Below are 18,381 nucleotides of genomic sequence, written 5' to 3' on the forward strand. Positions count from 1 at the left end.
GGATCCATTTTGCAGTAACTAGGGGCTTGGGATATAAATTTCGAGTGATGACGGGACTCGAAACCCCCCATTTACAGCAAAATGGACCCAAACGGATGCCATTCGTTTATGCTACGTTTCTGCTGTAAAAAACACCGTCACACGCAGATTTTCCGTAATTCCTGCGGCTAAACGAGCATACTAACTCTCTTAATAACAGAGGGTTGACCCAACAACTAACGCAGACGTAGCACAAACAAATGTTCCCCCTTCGGATCGATTTTGCAGTAAATGAGGGGCTAGAGATATTAATTTCGAGTGATGATGTGACCGCAGCCAAATATTTCCTACAAAATGGACCCAAACGTGTGCCATTCGTCTGTGCTACATTTGCGCTTGTTGTTCAGACACCCCTGTTATTGAGAGAGTTGGTACGCTCCTTCAGCCGCGATGGAGGGGCTGTGATTGACTTCATCACTCAAAATTAACATCTCAATATTAGGGCTGTCAAAATTATCGCGTTAACAGGCGGTAATTAATTTTTTAAATTAATCACGGTAAAATTAGGGCTGTCAAACGATTAAAATTTTTAATCGAGTTAATTACAGCTTCAAAATTAATTAATCGCAATTCAAACCATCTATAAAATTTGCCATATTTTTCTGTAAATTATTGTTGGAATGGAAAGATAAGACACGAGACGGATATATACATTCAACATACGGTACATAAGTACTGTATTTGTTTATTATAATAATAAATCAACAAGATGGCATTAACATTATCAACATTCTCTTAAAGTCATCCATGGATAGAAAGACTTGTAGTTCTTAATAGATAAATATTAGCACAAGTTATAGAAATCTTATATTAAAGCCCCTCTTAATGTTTTCGTTTTATTAAAATTTGTAAAATTTTCAATCAAAAACTAAACTAGTAGCTCGCTATTGTTGATGTCAATAATTACACCATGCTCACTCATGGTACTAACCCATAAAATGAGTTGGACCCAAGCGCCAGCAGAGGGCGCCAAACACCAAAAAAACAAGTAACAAGTGGACATTACACTGCACTATCATTTTAATATGTTTGAGTGGGGCATCTGTTTTGTCGCCCTCTGCTGGCGCTTAGGTGCGACTGATTTTATGGGTTTCAGCACCATGAGCATTATCGACATCAACAATGGCGAGCTACTAGTTCATTTTTTGTTTGAAAATTTTACAAATTTTATTAAAACAAAAACATTAAGAGGGGTTTTAATATAAAATTTCTATAACTTGTACTAACATTTATCTTTTAAGAACTACAAGTCTTTCTATCCATGGATGACTTTAAGAGAATGTTGATAATGTTAATGCCATCTTGTTGATTTATTGTTATAATAAACAAATACAGTACTTATGTACCGTATGTTGAATGTATATATCCGTCTTGTGTCAAATCTTTCCATTCCAACAATAATTTACAGAAAAATATGGCATATTTTATAGATGGTTTGAATTGCGATTAATTACGATTAATTAATTTTTCAGCTGTGATTAACTCGATTAAAAATTTTAAGCGTTTGACAGCCCTACTCAATCTATAAAACGATAGCAGCACAAACGTAGCATAAACTCATTTCTGTTCCATTTTTGCAATAAATGAGTGGCTGTGTGACGTAATCACTCAAAATGATAGCTGCACAAACAAAACGTTTTACAGCACAAACGATTGAGACCATTTTTAATCAAAATGGGGGGCTTGTTGACCTCAGATTGACCTCTAAAAGAATTGTAAATATATTAAAAAGGATAGCAGCACAAAGGTAGCACAATCGAATGACATCATATTCATTTAAATGTGCGTCTGATGGGGGAATGAATTCTTTTGATGTCAAATATCGACACTTCAATTTCGATACGTTTGACGAGCCAATGTCCGACCGTTTCCCGACCTTGTCGACGGCCGACACTTTGGCGCCCTTGTCCAGCAGCATCTCCACGATTTCGATGCTCCTCATCTTGGTGGCTTTGATCAGAGGCGTCTCGCCGTCCTGAAACAGACTTTGTCAACTTTCCGTCGAGCCCGGCGGATTGGCTGACGCGTCTCACCTTGGTGCACGTCTCTGTGTCGGGGTTACACTGCAGGATGTCGCGCACCGTGGAGGCGTTGCCTTTCTCCACCGCCCAGTACAGCGCCGTCTTGCTCTCCTAAAGACACAGTCGTCATCGTCGAAAGTTGGCCGAGCTCGCTCGTCACTCACCTGTCCTCTAATGTCGATGTCGGCGTACTTGTGCAGCAGCGCTCTGACGATCTCCACGTGACCGCCCCTCACCGCCCCGATCAAGACCGTGTCGCCGCTCTGCGGGCGCCGTCGGACAGGTGAGTTCAGGCGGGTCGGTCCGGGGAGGCGACCCTGCTGCGCGAGGTAGCGCTCACCCTGTCGGGAATGTTGACGTAGGTCCCGGCGTCCAGGAGGTCCTGCACGATTTCAGTGTAGCCTTCCTTGGCGGCGATCATCAGCGCCGTGTTGCCGTCTTTGTCTGTCATGTTGACGTTGGGGTTCCTCTTGAGGAGTTCCTTCACCACCTCGGTGAAGCCGCCCTTCACCGCCACGATCAGCGCCGTCATGGAGTTCTGCCGGTAGGCGGGGGCGTCAGCCGCTCGCTCAGTCGTCAGCCGAGCTCGTGCTTACCGCTCCATCCTGGTCCACGTCGGCGCCGTTCTCCAGAAGGTGCATAACGCAATCCAAGTGGCCTTTTCTCGCCGCCCAGATCAGAGACGTCGTCCCGTACTGACAACAATCAAACGTATTTCAAGTCGGGAAAATAAAATATTTCGCTCTTTTTCTGTTGAGTTTTGTCACTGCAGGTCATCGTGAAATCTACACACAGAGCGACACGGCGTTTGCGCGGCTTTGTCACCTTATCAGAACAGTTGACTTTGGCGCCGCCGTCCAACAAGAGCTTCACCACCTCGGCGTGTCCTCGTCCAGACGCCCAGATAATGGGGTACACGCTGTACTGCTGAGGGCCAGGGGGAAGAAAGGGAGGGAGAGGTCACGTCGACGATCTCGCGACGGCGACCGATGTCCGTTCCCTGATCCGTACCTGACCGGTGGTGTTGGGGTTGGCGCCGTGCTCCAGCAAAACCCTGGCCACTTCCACGCGACCCTTGTACGAAGCCCACATGAGCGCCGTCCAGCCTCCCTGACGGGCAAAAGGCACGTCAGAGCCTCACTCCGCAGGCGACACGAGCGGGCGGGGCGACTGAGACGTACCACGTCGCGGTGCTCGATGTAGGCGCTGTTCTCCAGAAGCTCCTTCACCACCTCCACGTGACCTTCTTTAGCGGCCGAGATCAGCGCCGACCAGCAGTCCTGACCGGAACGAGCAATTTAACGTTCATGCAGTACTGTATATTACAAAAGCATAAATACATTAAAAAAAGAACAAAATGTTGAAAATTGACTTGAAAAATAACAATAAAAATGGGAAAATCCGGAAAAAAATAAATATACAGTTAGCCCGCGGGTTACGAACAAGTTCTGTTCCTACACTGGCAACGTAACTCGAATTTCCGTAAGTCGGAATTGACCCTTTAATTACCCCTACAAAATACCTACCCAAAAAGTCCAAAAGTACAGGTCGTCCACGAGTTACGACGGACCCGACTTACGCAATTTTGACTTTACGAAGCCTGCGTCTCGTCATTTCTTTTTTTTTTTAAATCGTCCTGCTCAGCTGCTTGACACAGAGAATGGAGATCTGAGTGTCCGATTGATCTGAACACTTTTAATATATCACATAGGAGTATGACATACATCCAATGTGATCATTCAACATACCTCGTTTATTAGGAGAAAGCAGCGAACAGGAAGGGGTTATGGAGGAACAAAAGAAAAGAGGGAGAAAGAGAAAAAGTACAAACAGCGACAAGAAATACATTAATCGCCTGCTATTAATATGTTGGAGCTATCATTAGCTAGTTGTATTTCCAGTTGACACCATGTGTGGGGCCTGATAACCAAGGAAGGAGGGGGGGTCTGAGAGATAAGTGATTGAAAGGGTTAAGTGTACCTAAATCATCCGTGTGGTCTAGAACCCAGTATTTGTGTGAATCCCTTGGGAGTGTGAGTATGTTGGCATCCTATTCTATGCTGTCTCTTCGCTAATCCTGACACCGAGGTTTCCTACTTGAGTGTGCCTAATTTCACCTAGTCATGCATGAGTCCCATCTAACATGTGATCGTCCCGCAGGCGATTGGAGATGCTGCGTGGGCCAGTGCAGGCCATCCCTCCTCCCTCAGCCCAGCAATGTGGCCATCGCCACCACCCAGGGATCCAGGGTGGGCCCTCGGGCCCCATCAACCAGGGCCGGCCCAGGCCATTTGTGGGCCCTAAGCAAAAGAATGCAAAGGGGCCCATATTTTTGGCCCACCATTTGTCACAGTGTACTGTGAAACCCATACATGCAATCCAAGCCATACGTCCATATTTTGTATATTAACTCATTCACTCGCAGCCATTTTCACCGGAGCAAGGCCCTTCGCTCCCGGCCATTTTAACCGATTTTGCAAGGCCCACAGAATTTTTTTTTTTTTAAAGTTTCATTTTTTGATTTTTCTACATATATATGGTATGTTTGTACCATGATTGGCTGGCAACCAGTTCAGAGTTTACCTCGCCCACCGTTAGCTGGTATAGGCTCCGGCACCCCCACGACTTTTGTGAGAATCTTTTGTATTAACACTACTCGTATATTCCTCTCAATAAGGTTAACGCGCCGCCGGTGTTTCACTCACCACGTCATCGAGGTTGACATTAGCGCCGCGCCGGATGAGCTCCTGTACGATGTCCAAGCTGCCCTGCTCGGCCGCCAGCATCAGAGGCGTCTGCCCGTTCTAGTTGGCAAAAAAAACACTTTAACCCTACTAATCTGATCACATTCAATAATTCAACAAATCAAGCTAAACTATATCACAATGTTTTTACATTCGACACACATTGAAATCGAATTTATCACATCAAAATGTCAACTTAGTAGGGTCAGCTCGGCGGTAGCGTACGTCGCTGCGTCCGTCCACTTCCTTGAAGCGGTCCAGGTGGTCTCTGAGCGCGGTCAGGTTCTCGTCCTCCACGTGGCCAAAGAGCTTCTGGATGGCCAAAGTGGTCATCTTGATGGATGTGGTGGTATCCATGATGGCGGCTTATCACTGCGCCCTCTGCGGGCAGACAAGCAAAACGCGGCGTCAACCGTCAACCTGAACCTACAGGTGCACAATAATTATCGGACCGATAATAAGAATTATGACATCATCCCAATAAATCCGATAACATTATTAATAGCCCAGTTAATATACAGTATAATATTTTTGGCACGGTGTTGGTGGATTGGGATGTGTTTGTTCGTTTCGACACCTGTTTTGCCAGTATGCAAAGTTTTGTTACTGTTCTAGAGGCCGTATTTTTCCATCACTGAGTGATGAACATTACTATGGCAACTGGCAAATGTTTGTATTTTACAGTGTTATGTTTACAAGTAATTGAGAGGCATTTTGGTTATTGATAGGCTTGCTGTCCTATAATTGCCAGGTTAAGAAAGTTGTTTCTGACCATGACCACAAGTCTCCTCTCCTGTTGCACCAAATGTTTTATCAGCTGACAAAGCACCATTCGGTTTGTTTTAGTTCCGTGCTCATTGTTCAGGGGAACACATCTTCAATGATACTGACTGATTGATTGTGATTGACTCAAATTTATTTGAAAATATAAACTTGGGCACTTTATTTGAAGTCAGAACTGTTCTTGTCTTTGTTTTGTTCATTATAATAAAGTTCATGTAATCATTTAAAATCTGGTTAGGTCAAAGTCAAACCTATGCTGAATCCACCACTAGTATTTTTGACCTCCAGGTGTTCAAAAACTCAGGTAAATGTACATTGAAAAATTATATTTATATTGTCGGTTATCGTGTCGGTCTTGGTTTAGAAAAATGGATATCGTGCACTGGACGAACCAGGGGGTATCATCACGAGAGAGTTTCCCACCTAACCCTAAGTGATGATGAAGACAAATGTATCACTATTTACTTAAAAAATAATATTTTATTACAGCTTCCTGACTCAACTGTACTCTATACCTGTATCGATAATCACATTTGTTGGGAACTAATTTATTAATTGATTTTAATCCATTCGTTGTTGCGGCCTTATTAAGCTAGTTTAGACTGCAAGATGTCTGAAAATTGGCCAAAATGTGAATTGTTATTTTCCAACTTAAAATCAGATTTTCGCTCATGACCTAATTTGATCTGATCATATTTACAACTGAAAAGTTATATGTATAATTTATATGTATGTTATAATTAACTTTACGGTAAATAGGGTCCTAAACAATTACTTGGTTATCAAAATAGTTGTCGAATAAATTAATTTCCTAATGGATTAGTTGTCGAATTGTTGCACCTCTAAACTTTTACATATACCCGAAATAAAAAACGGGTCAATTCTGACAACAACACAATACAAGGGCTACACTCTTTCTCATCTGCCAGCAGGGGGCGTGTGAGTGCTGCCGTCATGCACCCGTTTTCCCGCCGCCGGGGAGCAAAATCTGATAGAACACCTAATCCCGGCCACATCTTTTTTTTCCCGTGTTCTTTTTTTTTTTTTTTTTTTTAAGGGGGGGTATCAAATGGATATTAATCAATGTCATCGATGTACGTTTGGTTTTGAACGACTGTCATCTTGTTACCATGGCAACAGCGCTATCATGTCAACGTCATCGCCATGTCAAGTGTTCAATGGTCATGATAAGGAGCGAAATGTTAACAGCTTTCAGCGAGGAATTAGCTATATTTTTTGCGTCGTCGTCAAGTGACAGCTGGAAGGTTATTATCAACCTTCGAGGTGTCACTACATGACATTGGAAAAGGACGACAGTAACGTTTGCACATTTGAGCATATTAACAAAGCTGCAACATCGCAGTCTAGCTATTTTAAAGCCCGTTTTAGAGGGTAACGAAGGGGTTTTGGCGGGTGAAAGCGTTCACGGATGCTAGCCGCCCGTTCGGAGGCCACGACAAACGTTTACCGGGAGAATGACGTCCTTGGCTTCCGGGAGTTTCGAGGTTGAGGGCTTTTGACGTGTTTTCGTCGGACGTCAGTCGCAGCTCGTTCTTCATCCGCAAACAACAGCAGAAGCAGCCATTTTGATGAAGACCCTAAGCCGCCCGCCGCATGTCAAAAGCGGCGTCGTAAACGCGCGCGTATTTCCGCTGAAGCCTGACAAAATAAGAGCGCGCGAGGCTATTCGGCGATCAGAAATGTTTCCATAGAAATATTTTCCTTAGTATTTTAATATCTCATACGGTTTTTTATAAGCCGGTCTCTATTGGGAACGTATTTTGATGATCTTGTGCTCCCTGGTCGCGGAACGTTTGACTTTGATAGGGCGTTACGGTGTTTTTTTCAAAGTATCATCATACACTTGACTAAAGACGCCAACGATGGAATGCAGGTGAAGACTAGAAAGCTTAATTCCCTCTGTCAGAGTCGGAGTAATAACGGTCCACGCTACTTTCGTCTGCTTTGATTTGGTTATGTTAGATTAGCCAAATATGCTAAACAAAACGTTCTCAAATCAACTTTGAACATTTGACGAGTTTGACGTGTCTTTATGGCCAACCTTTGCTCAGGATTTTCAGGGCATGTCAAGTGAAAAATCTCTCGTTTGGTGGAAAAAAAAACATGTTATGTTAGCTACTATTCTTCTTGTATGTTGCAAACAAATTCAGTTGTATTAGGCCTGACATGACAACTTTTTGGGTGCTGATCTCAGTTTGTTTGTTTTTTCCCCCTCCTAATTATGTTATTACAACATGCGCACAACTGATGTTGCCCCGTAGCGATTTATAAACATTTTTTTTCTATTCTGACACCCAGCTGTGTGGTATTGGCCAATTCCGATATGGTACTGATACCACAAAAAAAGGAATATATATGTATACCGTAATTTTTGGACTATAAGGCGCACCTGACTATAAGCCGCCACCCACCATTTGACATGAAGACGGCATTTGTTCATAGATAAGCCACACTGGACTGTGTCCTCAAAGTATTATGGGATATTTACACCATGGGCATACACTGCTGGCCAAAAGTATTGGAACCCCTTCAATTCTGTCAGATAATGCTCAATTTCTCCCAGAGAATGATTGCAATTACAAATGCTTTGATAGTAATCGATTCAATTATTTTGCTTGCAATGAAAAAACACAAAAGAGAATGAAAAAAAAATATCATTATCATTTTACACAAAACTCCAAAAATGGGCAGGACAAAAGTATTGGCACCCTCAGCCTGATACTTGGTAGCAAAACCGTTAGACAAAATAACTGCGAACAACCGCTTCCGGTATCCATCAATGAGATTCTTACAATCCTCTCCTGGAATTTTCGACCATTCTTCTTTGGCCAACTGCTCCAGGTCTCTGAGATTTGAAGGCTGCCATTTTCAGATCTCTCCAAAGGTGTTCTACGGGATTCAGGTCTGGCCACTTTAGAAGTCTCCAGTGCTTTTTCTCAAACCATTTTCTAGTGTGTTTTGGGTCATTGTCCTGGTGGAAGACCCATGACCTCTGAGGGAGACCCAGTTTTCTCACACTTGGCCCTACATTATGCTGCAAATTTTGTTGGTAGTCTTCATAATGCCATGCACACGGTCAAGCAGTCCAGTGCCAGAAGTAGCAAAGCAACCCCAAAACATCAGGGGACCTCCAACATGTTTGACTGTGGGGACCGTGTTCTTTTCTTTGAAGGCGTGTTTTTCTTCCCTGTAAACTCTATGTTGAAGCCTTTTCCCAGAAAGCTAGACTTTTGTCTCATCTGACCAGAGAAAATTCTTCCAAAACATTTTCTCAGGTAAGTTTTGTCAAACTCCAGCCTGGCTTTATTTTATCTCTGGGTCAGAGGTGGGGTCTTCTTAGGTATCCTACCATTGAGTCCCTTTTCATTCAGACGCCGACTGATAGTACGGGTTGACACTGTTGTACCTTCGGACTGCTAGCCGAGGTTCTTTATCCTCCATCCGCACAATCTTTCATTGAAATCTCTTGTCAATTTTTCTTTTCAGTCCACATGTAGGGAGGTTAGCCACAGAGCCGTGGGCTTTACACTTATTGATGACACTGCGCACGGTAGACACAGGAACATTCAGGTCTTTGGAGATGGACTTTGTAGTCTTGAGATTGCCCATGCTTCCTCTCAATTTTGCTTCTCAAGTCCTCAGACCGTTCTTTGGTCTTTCTTTTCTCCATGCTCAAGGACACAGGACAGAAATTGAGTCAACTTTAATCCATTTTAACTGGATGCAATTGTGATTTAGGTTTTGCCACCTCCTGTTATGTGCCACAGGTAAGTAACAGGTTCTGTTATTTACACAAATTAGAGTAGCATCCCGTGATTTTTCAAAGGGTGCGAATATTTTTGTCCGGCCCATTTTTGGAGTTTTGTGCAAAATGATCTTTTTTTTTTTTTTTCCCCATTCTCTTTTGTGTTTTTTTCATTGCAAGCAAAATAAATGAAGATATTACTACCGAAGCTTTTGTAATTGCATTCATTTCATGGGAGAAATTGAGTGCTATCTGGCAGAATTCCAGGGGTGCTAATACTTTTTGCCAGCACTGTACGCCCTTGATTTACACAAAAAGATATTAACCGATAACACTTTATTTGACTGTGGCATCATAAGACCAAATGAACGACCATGAATTGCTTCAAGAAGCTTCATTTGGCCATCACTGCTCCCTTGGGGAAGACAGTCAACCTCTGCTGCCACCTGCTGTCAACACTGTTGTCATCCAGCATGCCTCTTAGCATGCATTGCAGCGCTACAGATGTAAATAACAATCCAAATGTATGTTCTGTGCTAATTATTTCTTTAGTTACTGTTCCAGTTGTTTCATTAATTTCTAATTATGGTATTTGGTAACACTTTATTTGACAGTGGCGCCATAAGACCATCATAATAATGACATGACACTGCCATGAGCATTAATAAATGCTTATGACGGATATCATTTTGTGTCATCCGGCAAATAATCTTACTTTTGAATGGATGTAAAAGATCCGAGCTAGGTATAAAGAGACAGTCAACCCCTTCTGCTACCTATTGTCAAGACTTTTGTTGTCCAACATGCCTCCTAGCATGCATTGCAGCACTACAGATGTAAATAAAAATCGAAATTAATGTTCTGTGCGAATTATTTCTACAAACCAGCACAAATGATTGACACCATTTTTAATCAAAATGAGCGACTGGCTGACCTGATCTACAAGATCTGTACATTTTTTTCCAGTACAAACGAGCACAAACGGATCATTTTTCTATAAATTTGCATCTGATGTGGCGCCAACTTTAGCGAGGTTCCATTTGGATGAAATCAACTCAACTCCTTGTATTAATGTGCTCTTATTTTGGAGAACCCACAGGAAACAGGCGACTATTTCCGGCCGGCGGGGGCTCGCTTGATGATGATACGCAGTTTGTACTGAACAAGCGGACAAACAAACACTGAAAGACTGCCAGCCGACGACGCAGAAGAAGCGTTTCGCAGGTGCGTTGTGTTGTTTCTGATTTGCTTAACGGTAGCTGGAAGAAAGGATTATTACTCAAACTGTCCAACGATGGCTTGATCAATCTGGTCCGTTCTAATTACGTCATCGATTTTACGCACACAACGACGCCCCGACCATTGCAGCGCGGTGATGTCACTACAATCGAACAATTTATCGAACGTGACAATCGCCGCGCATCGGGGCGATCCGCTCAGTGGGGAACGTCTGCTAACGGTTTGATGACATCATCCGAAATACAAAATATGGGCAGGGTCATCTTTCCTGCCACTGTAATAATACCTTAGATTTTAATATTAGGGCCACACAAAGAAAGAAAAAACATGGAGTCCTAATATTACCAGATTCAAATCATCACGCTGCAATAAAGTCGTAATATTATACATTACGAGATTAAAGCCGTCATAGGTCACTTTTAGTACTCTGATTTGTGAAATATGGTATCTCGTAACATGACCTCAAGTTATGCAATGTAATATTATGACACGAGCATCCTTACATCAAGTAACATCAAGTCAACTAGCTATCGATTATTTAAGTAACCGATTATCTATCAATTAGTTAGTTCGAATAATCTGATTAGGAACATTTAATGCGAATGCGAATAAATTTTAGGAGATGTTAAACAAAGACTTGCTCTGATTGCATTTTTAAAAGAGCATTAAATGCGAATGCAAATAAACTTCCCAAGTGTTTTTTTTTTTCAAACTACAGAGAGTTGCACTTTCATTTCACAAGCGCAATAATTAAACTACTTTACCTGATTTTCGCCTCAAATGGTATAAAAAAGATCATGAATGAGGATGCAAGTACAACACAAGAACTATTGGCTAACTTGCATAGCAAAAATCCGCTAACTTAAATGCTATAAAATGATGGATGGATGGATGCATTTTGAAACGTGAAAAAATCAAGCATCGTACTTTGACATATTTATGTAGAATAAATGCTGCCAGTTTTTGTTGTTGTTGCTTTTAACCAAGAATCGAGACTGTTTCACGTCCGTATCGATAAAGATTTCAGGGATTTATTCACAAGAATTTTCAACGGAAAAAAGCTCTTTGTTTACATATGGCGGCCGCTAGTTTGCTCACTGACTAGCATCATAGTTCGCAATATTTACGTAAAATAAATGCTAACTGCACATTTTTTTGCTTTTAACAAAGAATCGACAGTTTTACGTCCACATCTATAAAGAATTCTGGGATTTAAGCATTTATTCACAAGAATTTTCAACAAAAAAAGCTCTTTGTTTACATATGGCGGCCGCTAATTTCCTTACTGACTAGCATCATAGTTTGCAATAATTATGTAAAATAAATGCTAACTGTCCGTTTTTTGTTTTGTTTTGCTTTTAACCAACAATCGAGACTGTTTTAGGTCCATATCTAAAAAGAATTCTGGGATTTAAGCATTTATTCACAAGAATTTTCAACGGAAAAAGCTCTTTGTCTGTGTTTCCACTCGGTCAGCTTTAACGGAGAAAGGGCCCGTATGAATCGGCCCATTCACAGACATTTTGAAGTCTGTGATAGATAGATATATAGATATATAGATAGATAGATATTTTTTTACAATGATCTTAACAAATCGTTTACCCACAAATTACCACAAAAACATGCTAAATATACATCCAAACAAAATTACGAATGCAAAAAACAATCACATTAGCTCAAACAAAAACTTCCTTTGTGTTGGTCTTAACAGGGAGCAGCTGGATTCAGCCGTATTAAATAAATTGTCATATTCACTGTTGCCACTCAAGGACAGTGTATCTACACAAACCAATAAAACTAAACGCAAACACTTTCAAAACAAACCCCTATGACAAACCATTACAACGCCACTCTGATTAAACCAGGGGTGCCCAATCCCAGTCCTCGAGAGCCCCTATCCAGCTTGTTTTCCATGTCTCCCTCCTCTAACACACCTGATACAACTAATCAGGATCGTTATCAGGCTGCTGCAGAGCTTGCTGATGAGCTGATCATTTGATTCAGGTGTGTTAAAGGAGGGAGACACGGAAAACAAGATGGATAAGGGCTCTCGAGGACTGGGATTGGGCAGCCCTGGATTAAACGAATCATCAAAGAAGTATAATTTGATTCGATGATTTTTTTTCTAATCGAATTACCGTATTGGCCCGAATATAAAACGGTGTTTTTTGCATTGAAATTAGACTGAAAAAGAGGGGGTCGTCTTATATTCACGATCTAGACGTTATACCCATTCATGACACTAGATGGCGCCCGATATCATTGAAGCGATGTTCTTTCATGACAGATCTCAGCTACTCTCAAGTTTAACATGTTTGCATTATTTTATTGCAATGTTTGTTCCTTATTCAGATTTGTTTCAAGACTACAGTTACACTTCACTTTGATGGTTAATCCAGTTATTGCACTTTTGTTGTTTTATCACAATAGATTGGTTTATTTACATTTCAAAAACCAGAAGCCAGTCATTTACGAATGTGATTGCACTTTAGTTTACATATTTAAATGTTCAGATATTAAGATTTGAATGAGGCAAAATAACATGCTTTTTCTCTCAAATATATTGTTATAATCATTGGTTTTGTATGTACTGTAATTATTTTCTGTATAAAAATGAATTTGGGCTTCAAAAAGTCTTTTTTCAAACTTACGCCAATACGGTACTCAAGTTAATCGATTAATCATTGCAGCTTACAATGTTATCTGATTGGCTGCCATTGACGGCGCTAGACGCCCAATCCATTTTTTTATTTGACGTCTAGCGCCGTCAAAGGCGCTGAAAGATGAGCATTCGCCGGCGGACCTCCAAGAATTTTTTTTTTTTATGTTGCAGTTGGAGTTTCCTGTCCACCAAGATGTCCGCTGTCCCCTGGGCCACCCTGTTGGTCCTGGGCCTGGGCCTCACCATCCCGCCCGTCAACGGGGCCGATCGGGAAATGATCGACAGGAACTCGGACTTTTCCACGCGCTTATTTCGGACGCTGGCGAGCCGCACCGACGACAATGTAGTCCTGGCTACGACCGCGGTGTCGCGCGGCATGGCGGCGCTGCTCGCAGGCACCGTCGGCACCACGCGGGACCAGCTGCAAGCGGTGCTCAGACTGGCCGGATTGGACCCTGAAAACATCACGGGTAGGTCTCGCTAAGATGATGCTGCGCAATTTCTACTCTTTGAGATTGACATTCCAAATGCTGGTTGACCTACCCAAGATGGCTGCCGGCTACACAAAGTGGCAGTGGTAACAAGAGTTTATTGACGGTAAGAGGTCGTGGCAGATAGTGTCCGAAGAATCCGGTGGGCAGTTTGGTGATAGAACAGGTAAACGGCAAGGCAGGCATTCTGGCAGGCAAGCAGTACAGGAGCTGGGAGAAAAGCAAAAATGAGCTCAGTATCAAGATTACAAGATTCTTTGTTAGCTGAAAGCTGGACTCACAAACTTGTGTAGTTGAGTTGTTGATCTGCCGTGATGTGAGGCCAAGGACCGGTCAAATTCTGCTTCTGGTCAGATTTTGTTTTGTTACAGAGCCGGTTGTAGGAGCGATCCTGACATCGCACATGCAGCCAGTTCCAGATCATCAACATTCGTATATGAACGCAGGCGATCCAAGCGAAGGGTGCCGAGATATTGACCCACGTCAACCTATTGTCAGAGACCCATTTTGTTATTTCTCCATTCTCAGCGATCTCATGTATTTTTTGTTTTATTGATATAAATCTGGCCCAGATTGTCTAACATGTTGCCATATCCAGGCCATACACTAATATGGTTTCTGCGACTTTGGACCAGTTCTGGGCCAAACTGTTTGCGGATCCCTTAAGTGAATTTGGCCCATTGTTCAAAAAGACTGTCCGTTTTATGAAATTGAGCCGAAATTTGCAGTACATCTGGCCCATGTCTGCTCCAGTTATATTTTGCCATCTGGGTAACGTTAAAGCTTGATTGAACAACTTGTTTAATAGTCAAGCAGTGACTTCAAAACCCGATTATGACTTTGAAGTACTTACCATAAAAATTTGCCGTCCGCCTAGATGTTGTGTCCTGACTCCTGCGTGTTCTCCTGTTTAGTGTCGTAGTGCGGATGCCCGCCTTCAGGGTGCGCACTGCTGTGATGTCACACCTCGTTTGTTTAAATTTGTTTTTGAGCGCGTCTGGTCTGCACAGTCCGCCCCGGAACAGTCCGTAAACTATCATTTGGACTGTCAGATTGATGATTTTGACCGCATCTGACGCACTGACGTTCAGCGTGATTGCTACATGAATCTGGCGAGTTGAGGCTAGTCATCTATCTGGGACATGAGTCGTTACTTGTAATTTCTGTAAACATTTATTTTTTTTGGGTTGTAAAATTGATGCACTCGGATAAATTTTGCATCCCTCCCCATGCAGACCCGCTGTCGGTGATGGGAGCCGGCGCCCTGAACCTGAAGCAAGGCGTGGCCTTCTTCAGCACCGCAGACACACAGGTGTCGGCTAAATATGCGGCCGATCTTCAGAGCAAATACGAGGGTGATGTCAAGACCCTGGACATGAGTGCGCCGCAGGACGCCGTCGACGCCGTCAACGCCTGGGTCCGCCAGCAGATCGGCGATCAGGCGCGGGACCAGCTGACCGCGCTGGACCCCCAGACGCGGCTGCTCCTGGCGACCGCGGCTTTCTACCGAGGTTAGCGCCGACCCGCTTGGGCACCCGTGTTTTCATTTCAAGGTTTCTGTCGTCCGTCCGTCAGGTCGCTTCAGGTTGGCGTTCAACGCCAGCGTCACTCAAGACGAGCGCTTCTACGTGGACAAGTACCACGTAGTGACGGCGCCCATGATGTACCGAGCCGACAAGTACTTCCTGGCGTACGACCGCGCGCTTAAAACGGGCGTGCTCAAACTGCCCATGACGGACGGGGCGGCCATGTTGGTGGTGCTGCCCGATGACAACGTGGACATCGGCAGCGTGGAAGAAGAAGTCAACACGGAAAAGATCCGCGCATGGATCGGGCAGCTCAAGAAGACGTCAGTTACCGCTTTAAATTGTCGTTTCAGTCCAAATGGATTGGACGTCTATTGCTGTCAATGGCAGAGAATTGAAGGTTTTCTTTTTTTTTTTTGTTTCGGTCCAAACAGGAAGCTGGAGGTGCAGTTGCCGCGATTTACGTTTGAGGCTTCCTACTCTCTGGGTGACGTCCTGAAAACGCTGGGTGCCGTCCAAGTCTTCCAGGATGACGCCGACCTCGGCAACATGGGCGCCGCTCAGGGCTCCAAAGTGTGGCAGGTGAGCAAAACGGATCCTGCCCGTCGCGGCCTGGCACTGACCCTGTCCGTCCACAGGTTCTTCACAAAGCCGCGGTGTCGATGGACGAGAGTGGCGGAGGTGACGGCCCGGCCGGCGGCTTCTCCGGCCCTCAGCCTCGACTGACCGTCAACCGGCCGTTCCTCTTTGTGGTTTACCACGAGAGCAGCGGCGGCCTGCTCCTCATGGGACGGCTTCGCGACCCCACCAAGACTTAATGTCCTGCCCGCCCGTCAACCGCCAAGATCCAATACATGCAATCGGACAGCGTGAAATCCTCGGGCAAAACGTCCAATCCATTTGAAGTTTCTCACTTTAAATGGATTGAACGTCTCAGAAGGACGCCTATCGTTGTCAGTGGCACTGAAAGAGCGACCACACAAGTTAAAGTCAAGTTGCCTCCGTTCAACCTTCGCGGTTACCGAGAAATCAGCCACTATTTAGCCAATGCACTACCTAAAGTAACCTGAAGGGCGGCGCCATATGCATCTGTGCCAGCTTGGACATAGTAACCACTTTAATAGTAACGCCTACTGTAGCTGTTATATGTGAAGCCTTGTGCACGGTCGCTATTGTTAAACGTTTCTGATGTTTTGGCTCTCACTTTTTAACCTCTTCTAAAATGTACACGAACATGGATGCTAACAAGTCAATAAAGTTACAGAAGTTGAACAAGAAAAAGGTGGGCTCCACATTTTCAATCTGGGGGAAAATGGCGCATGTACAGTCTCGTTGTCCGGACTCTCCGGATTAGAGTTGTCCGCTAATGACTTTTTAACCGATATCCCAATATTTTCCATTGTTTTTTGCAACACACCAAATTCAGTAAATGACCAATCACTCCCTGATCCAAGTTTCAGTCTTTTTTCATATTTGGCATGTATGAGAGGTATCCCAGCCTGAACACGACTGCATTGAAATATTACCTGTTAGTTCTGGCACCCCTTGCTGGGAAATGGAAATGCCCTTTTTTATTAGACAGGCTTCTCTTCCTTTCATTGAAGCAGAGGGGTCTAAACAGGAAAGTGAAAATAACCGTCCCCACTTTGTCTCACCACAAATTTAAAAAATGTATAACTTGGCAGATGTACAACATCAGTGCCTAACTTCCCATTGAAGGAATCTGACCTTTTAGCCAGATTGCCAGAATCATGCCAGCCGAACCACCGGACCTGCGCTGGCGCAGCTCCAACATCCCGGGCCGGCGAAACCCGACATTCCGGCCAAAAGGCCAAACTCTGCGCGTTCACCTCAGTCGTAACCCCTTGTACTGACTCCATTTTGAAAGCTGGAAAAAGGCTTCGAAGCACAAGTTGACCATTTACTCAGGTCCACAGCGATCAAATGGCAAGGTGAAACAGACTCAGGCGAGGAGGCAGACTTGTTCCAAGGTCACCATATGACAAGTCAACAAAAGGTTCCCGAGAAAAAATGACAACAATTAGTTAAACATTCAGTCTTTTTTAAGGCTCTCGCGGGGCGGGCTGTGGGCAGAAGAAGGGTGTGCTTGGGCGTTGTTAAGGATTGTTGTCTGTTTGTGGATTGGACAGGAGGATTCGGGAGTTACTATTGTCAGGGCAACGAGGGTTGTGGATTTTGCCGCCACAGCATCAACGGTGATCTTGGAGTCTTATTAGTAGGGTTGGGCATCGTTTGAAATTTAACGATTCCGGTTCCAATTCCGATTCCACTTTTCGATTCCGGTTCCGAACGATTCCCGATTCCGATTCTTTTAAGAGGCAGGGTCATACAAAAAAAATTCAGGGCCCAAAAAATAGCATAGTTTATATTAGTCTTCACATCTCGACGTTTTTTTTAAATTAAATGAACTTCCCACAGGGCTAAGTATAACTTGTATATAAATATCAGTCTTTAAACTCGAGCAATTTTTTCCGCTCGGTGGTCAGGGCATCGAAACAAGGAATCTAAATTTTAAAATTCGAACAATTCCGGAGGCAGCAGAGTGTTAGAACCGGTTCCCATCGATGCCCGATGCCCAACTCTACTTATCAGTCATGTTGGATATCGGGCGTTCTCCGGAGTTCCTTGTGTTGGGTCAGGACGTCCCGCAATTTTTCTGGACTGTCCGGGAAAACTGAGTACGGTAGTTGGTGGTGCAGACGTGGACTTGTAGATGTCTTGCCTCGTCAATCAATATTGGTAAGTCCGTTGCATGACTCACGCTTTGGGCTTCCGTGATAAAGAAGGCGTGAATCTCTTTATGCCCTATGTCAAATGTTTTCTGCTTGTTTTCCTTAAACTATGATGTAAATGTTATTATGCTGCCACTGTCAAATAAAGTGTTAAAAAATACCATAACTAGCAATTAATGAGACAACCAGAACAGTAACTGAAGAAATAATTAGCACAGAACATGAACTTTGATTGTTATTTACACCTGTAGCGCTGCAATGCATGCTAGGAGGCATGTTGGACGACAACAGTGTTGACAGCAGGTGGCAGCAGAGGTTTACTGTCTACCCCAAGGGCGCAGTGATGGCCAAATGAAG

The 18,381-nt window shown here is 43.7% G+C and overlaps 2 protein-coding genes across 5 annotated transcripts in view; one reads left to right on the forward strand and one right to left on the reverse strand.

Annotated features, from left to right (window-relative positions):
- Window positions 1-7,223, reverse strand: part of kidins220b (kinase D-interacting substrate 220b) — a 34,387-nt gene extending 27,164 nt beyond the window's left edge. For 2 of the 4 annotated variants that reach the window (XM_057822834.1, XM_057822832.1), the window contains exons 1-11: window positions 7,056-7,223; window positions 5,030-5,185; window positions 4,766-4,864; window positions 3,242-3,340; window positions 3,072-3,170; window positions 2,886-2,984; window positions 2,657-2,755; window positions 2,401-2,598; window positions 2,225-2,323; window positions 2,073-2,171; window positions 1,916-2,014 (exon numbers count right to left, since the gene is read on the reverse strand). In XM_057822834.1, the coding sequence (XP_057678817.1) occupies window positions 1,916-2,014; window positions 2,073-2,171; window positions 2,225-2,323; window positions 2,401-2,598; window positions 2,657-2,755; window positions 2,886-2,984; window positions 3,072-3,170; window positions 3,242-3,340; window positions 4,766-4,864; window positions 5,030-5,161 (1,122 nt within the window). In that variant the 5' untranslated portion in view covers window positions 5,162-5,185; window positions 7,056-7,223. Of the gene's footprint in view, window positions 1-1,915; window positions 2,015-2,072; window positions 2,172-2,224; window positions 2,324-2,400; window positions 2,599-2,656; window positions 2,756-2,885; window positions 2,988-3,071; window positions 3,171-3,241; window positions 3,341-4,765; window positions 4,865-5,029; window positions 5,186-7,055 lie in introns of all 4 variants that reach the window. The other 2 variants (XM_057822833.1, XM_057822831.1) reach the window with 1 other exon arrangement.
- Window positions 7,224-7,462: 239 nt separating this feature from the next.
- Window positions 7,463-18,098, forward strand: LOC130907578 (leukocyte elastase inhibitor-like). The gene is made up of 7 exons (XM_057822835.1): window positions 7,463-7,481; window positions 10,444-10,577; window positions 13,426-13,724; window positions 14,981-15,256; window positions 15,321-15,594; window positions 15,706-15,853; window positions 15,910-18,098. Exons 3-7 carry the CDS (start codon window positions 13,448-13,450, stop codon window positions 16,087-16,089), a joined length of 1,155 nt encoding a protein of 384 aa, XP_057678818.1. The 5' UTR covers window positions 7,463-7,481; window positions 10,444-10,577; window positions 13,426-13,447; the 3' UTR covers window positions 16,090-18,098.
- The last annotated feature ends 283 nt before the right edge of the window (window positions 18,099-18,381 follow it).

This window comes from Corythoichthys intestinalis, chromosome 19, assembly GCF_030265065.1.
Source record: "Corythoichthys intestinalis isolate RoL2023-P3 chromosome 19, ASM3026506v1, whole genome shotgun sequence".
NCBI classification, from domain to species: Eukaryota; Metazoa; Chordata; class Actinopteri; order Syngnathiformes; family Syngnathidae; genus Corythoichthys; species Corythoichthys intestinalis.